A 6,411-nucleotide genomic window follows, 5' to 3' on the forward strand; every position below is an offset into this window, starting at 1 on the left:
TAAATGCACGCCCTGTTTAAGTAGTTGATGAAAGTCCCGTTAGCGAATGACTATTGTATATGACTGATGGGGCAACGAACCAGGGGTACGACTAAAACGTCAAATCCCTCATATTGCCAGTGTACCCAATATTGCTGCGGTTCACTGACATTTTGGTTCTATCAATTACTGTTGTTTACAACTTGGTCCGGTTGAATAGTCGAATAGTGGCTAACTTTAAACTCCATGTTAAATGTGAACACTTCCATGTGAAACCGAAATATGAAAATCGCTCATGCAGTTAGAATAAAGCAGCGCATTTTTCGATTTCAATCCTCGTAAATGATACGTTGATAAACAAATGACGCCATAGTGATTTTGATTTTGGGTAGCCTATATTCAATTGATGTCTAGCCCCTGCAACGAACATGTTAAGTGAGTGTCTGCCAGGTTGCAGCAACATGGACAATTGTACAGCGAAAAACGATATCAGTACTAGAAGAATGGAAGCGACTATAATGCGAGGACCTACTGAGACCAGCATTAGAGGTAATGGGGGCAAATTGATCATGGGTCACCTGCTTGTTTGGTAGTATTACTATTGACCATTAACACCGTATTGATAGGCACCTTATGTTTGAAGAATTAAATGAATTTTGAGTCACCCTGAACATTAGTAGAACTGTCGCATGTCGAAATATAAATAAAAGCAAAAATTGCTCTCTCGATAGCCATTCGGCCGTAGTTCTGTGGTTAGTAGTTAGTTTATTTAATCTGATATGTTGGACAAATCATCAGTTTGGACGACTGTTCACATATTCTAGGAGAGGTGAACATATATTTTGTTCGAACTCAGCGATTAATAAGCATAGAAATTACTTTAATGTTTGGTGGCAAAGTGGTCATAGGTGCATAACGACTTACAATGTTCTGTTTACTAAATACCTCATCACATTCTGCATCTCACATTTCCTTTTGTGGCTTTGACCCTGGAAAAATATGCCACTCCAACTAAATCAAGCCTCATTATGCGGAACGTTATGTGTTTCTTACAACGTTTTTATAAGCTTGAGAAAATTTGACTTGAGACTCTAGGTGAATAGACCAAGCTTATTTCATACATGTACCTACTATATCGAGTATAATTTGAACAAATTAGGACAAAAAACGCTTAAATCTATCTTATTTAGCTCGATATGTGCGAGTGACCACTTTACCCCCAAGCAAAAAACAAAAGTTCTATTTTTCAACTTTTTTTCTAATGATTTTTTTTTATACCATTTATTTATTTAAGGCTCATTAGCATTTTAGATGTAACAGAGCCGAATTTTAATCGTGTACATGTCACATGGTTATCATATCTATAATTAGCACATTACACAGTTGTCATTCGCCAGTATTCCTTCTATACCATTACATATGGTACATTCACACAGTAGCCATTTAGGCGTAAGAGTATTCTTTCTGTTCTACCATTATCCAGTTGGACCACCGGACAGCGGAGACAGTTGATTGATCATTGTTGAGTTATTTATAGAACAGCAGCCCGATGTGTCTTGCAGAGCAGAGCAGTTGTATGGATGAATCGATCTTATTTCGACCGTGGATCGATCTTCATCGCTGATGATTGTTGCGTGGACGTAGCTATTCTCTAACAACACAAAGATGGTCAATGAGGGCCCTGAGTTTTGAGAACTCACGATCGATCGCTTACTAAGCGAACGCGTAACCAATGTGGCTACGGAGACCCCCTTTTCTAATGATGAAAAATGTACTATTTTGAATTTTATAGTAAAAGCCATAGCATACGGCTATGTACAACAATGAGTTAAATTATAATATTCTTATAAAAACGGGAATTGTAGCGGTATTTGGACGCTGGAAATGGACATATTCCTTAAGGTGACCACTATGCCCCCACTTCTCCTACATCACAAAAATGAAACGGAATGAAATATGAATAATCTACATGACTCATATTCTCAATTCTAAATGACTCAATTATTTTCTATATTAGTTTGAGCTGTAGAGCCAACATGTCAAGATGGATAAAACCTGGTACCTGGAGTGGATTCAACGGTTCAGAATAAAAATTAAAAATCATCCGAATCAAATGAAAATCAAACACTAAAGTCATCATCGTTCACCTATTCAACATCAACGATTATATCCTCGGAGATTTATAATTAATTTAAGTAGAAGCATTTTTAGTTTCACATACCACATCGTCTCAATACGCCACAAAAACATAATCATTGATTGAATTTCCATCAACGCTTCATTTGATTCGCAACTCAATAGTAGAGTTTTACTGACAAGCGAAAAAAACACATGTTCGAATGTTCGAACGGATGGATTTCTTTCGTACGAAACCAAGGATACGAATGAGGAATACACCCAGGTTTTTTCACGCGGGGGATACGTACCTCGTAAAAAAAACCGCGTTAATTGGAAAATCCGCATAAAAAAACCGCGTTAATTCGGAAATCCGCGTCAATTGGAAAATCCGCGTAAAAAAACAGGTTACCTAAAATCTACGTAAGCATCGTGATAAAGTGCGGCACTAATTTTTATCCTGCGGCCACTCTGTTTATCCCGATCACTGTGATGGAAGGAAGGAAGGTATTGAATTAGAGAGACTTTAAACTCTGAGAGTTCATTCGTCTCTCACAGGGCACTGTGATGGCAACAGGTTATCCACAAATAAGGTGCAGACTTATCCTAAATCAGATCATTCAAACTATGCAGAATGAAGTATTGAAGATTGCGTGAAAATAATATATTTTTTCCCATAATGTTGCCTGCGAAGATGATTCAGATGCCGGCACTGTAGAATTCAGACCTCATGAATGCGTGAACGATACGAGTATAATTTAAACCAACATTTTCACACATTGTTTCATTTATGTCATCACAATATATAAAATCTAACAAAAACGTGTTATCTTCAGTCCACTTCCCGACCTGAAAGTTTTCGCTCCGAAAATCGAGAAACTTTCAGATCGGGAAATGTACATCTATGTATTTCTGTATTCATTCTATTGTTGGAAAATCGAATATGTTTCAAGAAGTGCAACAGTTTTACTGGAAAACTAGTTATCTGCGAATGCACGATAGATGTTAATACCACTGTTTATATCGAAAGTGAACTACTCAGCCTTTTCTTCAAATTCGACACGTTGGTGTTCACGATGCTGGTCCCGATGTTCACGGTTCTGATTACGATTGCCGCGGTTTCCACGATTATCTTGACGGCGATTGTTGTTCCAGTTCTGATTCTGGTTTTGATTGCGATAATTCTGGCGGTCACGATTATATCCTTGGTTTCCGCCCCGTTGGAAGAAATTGCCTTGCTTCATTTCAAAGACGCGCTCATTTGCATCAACCAAATTAGTAACCTTATCGGCAAGCTGCATTGAAAGTGCCTGAAGACGCGAAGGTTCCGAGCGGTGCAGCACAACTGTTTCAGTTGGATCGTCCAACGACGCCATCAACTCCTCGTTTATAATCATTTTGCTGATCAATGAGTGTACCTTACTTTTAGGCAAGTCAAACATTTCCGCGAGGTACGGGACACTGATCGATGCATACACGTTCGAATAGGTGAATAAGTATGTGCGTAAAGATTCCTCCTTGATGAATTTGGTTAACATCTCGCGAACGCGGTCCGCCTCGTAGAACAAGTCCCAAACTTTGACGTTCATTTTTTTGTTCACAATAAAGTTAGCACATGCATTCCAGTCGCCATGACGCATTGCTTTGGCCGCGGCTACAACATGCTCCCTCATCGATTCAGGTGGTCCTGAAATACAAATTTGTCAATTGAAAAAATATGAAAATAATGAATTTCATGATGAAAAAAACATACCAACTAACGACTGTCTCTCGGAAGATCTCAGCTGTTGATAGAAAGTTTTACTTATCATACGACGACGAGCATCAAATTCATGAGCTGCCATATACGGAATTTCGAGCAGCATAGCTGATACCAAATAGACACATTCAAGAAGTTCTAGATTAATATGCATATGGAATGGCATTTGACGCTGCTTCTCAACTTTTTCCTGCTCCAACGAACGCTCGTTCTGGCGCTGTGGAACCAAACCTTGTGCGAGCAATTCTTTCGGTTTACCAGTCATCATCAAATCCACTAGACATTGATGGGCATCCTTTACGTTTCCATGACGAAATGCGCACAATCCCAGATTGGCCATAGTTCTGTTGTAAAGGATTTGTGTGGGAGGATCAGAATGATGAATCGTTTCCTGCAGATGGGACATCAGAACTAAATCGCGAGCTTGGAACCAATTATCGTGAAGGGCATGATGGAAAATGTGCGAAAGAATAGCGCGCGTACGAAGACGATCGGTTTGATCTTTGGCATATATGAACCGGCACAAACGCTCCATTTCATCAACCGAAGTTAGCGTGTTGGCAGGAAGTTGCCCTTTCCGTTTCTTCAATACATTTGGATCGAACTTGTAGTACAAATGATCGATTTTACGCAAATAAATCCGGCAAATTTCCATCTCGTTTCCCAAACGTTCAACGTATTTGACTACTTCCTCAATGATGCTGGTGACAGTAACTTCATCCTTCAGACGATCAACGTAATCATTGCTGTGAGGATCACATTCCTTCAGTAATTTAGTGAATTCATCATCCAAGCGTTCCACAGCCGTTAACATACAGCCACGGATTTTAAATGGAACATTTTCATATTCTTCGTTTTCATCGAGAATAGTCTCCGATAGATGGACTTCTTCATGGGCAAGTAAAAGTTTAATGAGTGCCTGAATTTCTTCCAGCAACTTGGACCAATGCTCTAATTTCATCGGTTCAGAAACCTTAGGATTGTAATCGAAAATAGCTGAGACAATATTGAAGCGAATTTTTGCTGCCACAGCGGCTCCCAAATTGTGTGCCTCAGCAACTGTACGAAGTTCCCGCAAGAACTCAATTTGCATCTTACGATCAGTTCTTTTTTTGCCTCGAGCAGCCATTACTTCATTCAGCTTGGCAATAACGACGGTGATATCGATTTCCGCATCTTTCGCAAACATCTTCGGTTGTTCGGAAGTGGCCGATCGATTTCCGTTCACAACCTCCCAACCTTCATCGTCGTCGTCATCAACCCGTTTCTTCTTACGACTATCCTTCGATTCCTTCACCTTTTTCTTTTCCTTCTTTTTTTCGCCGTCTTCCCCGTCATCTTTCTCCGAACGTTTCAAGAAGCGTTCTCGAATACTAGCGTAATGCGTTTCTTCGTCAGAAGAGCTTTCATCTGATTCCGAATCTGAACCCCAATCAATCGAATCGTCCGAATCTTCATCATCCTTCTCCACTTTCACCTTCTCGACATCCTTCTTAAACGATACAGCCCTAACGGCGGATTGAGCGATAACCTGTTCGTCCTCGGACTCTGAATCGTCCTTTTTCTCCTCTTCCTCTTCATCATCATCGGCCGCATCCGGAGACTCGCGGAATTTTTTCAGCTCGCTGTCAAAGTCTTTGATGTATTTGCGGAACTTCTGCCGCAATGTTCCGAGAGACCGGGAGTTGTTCTTGGACAAATTTTTGCGTCCATCTCTATCATCCCAAACCTCGTTGATAAAATCTTCAAGCTCCACTATAGCGCGTATTATAAAGCGAGGCGTGACTCCCTTCTCCTCCTTGACAATCACGGGCAACGCCTTCGCGTATGCTCTCGTCAAATCCTCAAAACTGCTAAGCACACTTGCCATGTCCTTGATTTTCTTGTAGTTACGGATGCTTTTAATAATGTTCGATAGTTCTTCATAGCGTTTTTCCTTCGTTGACCGCACGACGCGTTTGACATCTTCCTCCTCGTCACTAAACTGTATAAATTTAAAGAACAAAAATATTTAATTCACGTACGATTTCGCTACGTAAGTATTCTATTCTGTTTGAAAGAGGAGCTCTTGCTTGCTTGTACCAAGGAACTTACCGTGAATTGCGGAGCAGCCTGACGCTGAATTGGCTCACTATCCGAAGAGCTATCGGAATCAGATTCCGAGCCACCGGCAAAAAATCGCGACATTGTTGTATCAGGTTTAGGGTAACTTTTCACTCAAGTCCTGCGGTATAAATCAACAGAGAACGACAGGAGTCGCATTAGTTCACGATTGAGGTTACGTTGATTTCTCTATCTTCATACGAAACTTTTCCTTCGTCAAAAAAGTGACGGGACTGCCACGCAACCCACACAAAATTAAAATACAAAATAAAGTACTAAAGGAGCATCAAATATAAAACACTAAATGTTCAGATGGTGCTCAATAATCCATTTTTCACTCTTGATAAACAATTATTTAAACTTACAAATATTTTCTGGTGAAATTAGTTTAAAACGAGTGATATCGACTCAAACATGAGAACGGTTTGACGTTCATAGAAAGAAGGGCCGATTGA

General features: G+C 40.1%; 1 protein-coding gene across 1 annotated transcript; it reads right to left on the bottom strand.

Moving 5' to 3' along the window:
• Positions 1 to 2,918: 2,918 nt before the first annotated feature.
• Positions 2,919 to 6,411, bottom strand: LOC129770155 (eukaryotic translation initiation factor 3 subunit C). The gene is made up of 4 exons (XM_055772810.1): positions 6,322 to 6,411; positions 5,948 to 6,077; positions 3,848 to 5,837; positions 2,919 to 3,781 (listed from the first exon to the last, which is right to left on the bottom strand). Exons 2-4 carry the CDS (start codon positions 6,038 to 6,040, stop codon positions 3,129 to 3,131), a joined length of 2,736 nt encoding a protein of 911 aa, XP_055628785.1. The 5' UTR covers positions 6,041 to 6,077; positions 6,322 to 6,411; the 3' UTR covers positions 2,919 to 3,128.

Source organism: Toxorhynchites rutilus, chromosome 2 (genome assembly GCF_029784135.1).
Source record: "Toxorhynchites rutilus septentrionalis strain SRP chromosome 2, ASM2978413v1, whole genome shotgun sequence".
Taxonomy (NCBI): domain Eukaryota; kingdom Metazoa; phylum Arthropoda; class Insecta; order Diptera; family Culicidae; genus Toxorhynchites; species Toxorhynchites rutilus.

What these genes read in the sequence shown, in the direction of transcription:
- LOC129770155 (XM_055772810.1), bottom strand. Translation starts at nt 6,040, where the DNA reads ATGTCGCGATTTTTTGCCGGTGGCTCGGAATCTGATTCCGATAGCTCT. An exon ending in AGGCTGCTCCGCAATTCACG is followed by an intron (nt 5,838 to 5,947) that starts GTAAGTTCCTTG and finishes AAATTTATACAG; the next exon opens with TTTAGTGACGAGGAGGAAGA. An exon ending in CGAGAGACAGTCGTTAGTTG is followed by an intron (nt 3,782 to 3,847) that starts GTATGTTTTTTT and finishes TTTGTATTTCAG; the next exon opens with GACCACCTGAATCGATGAGG.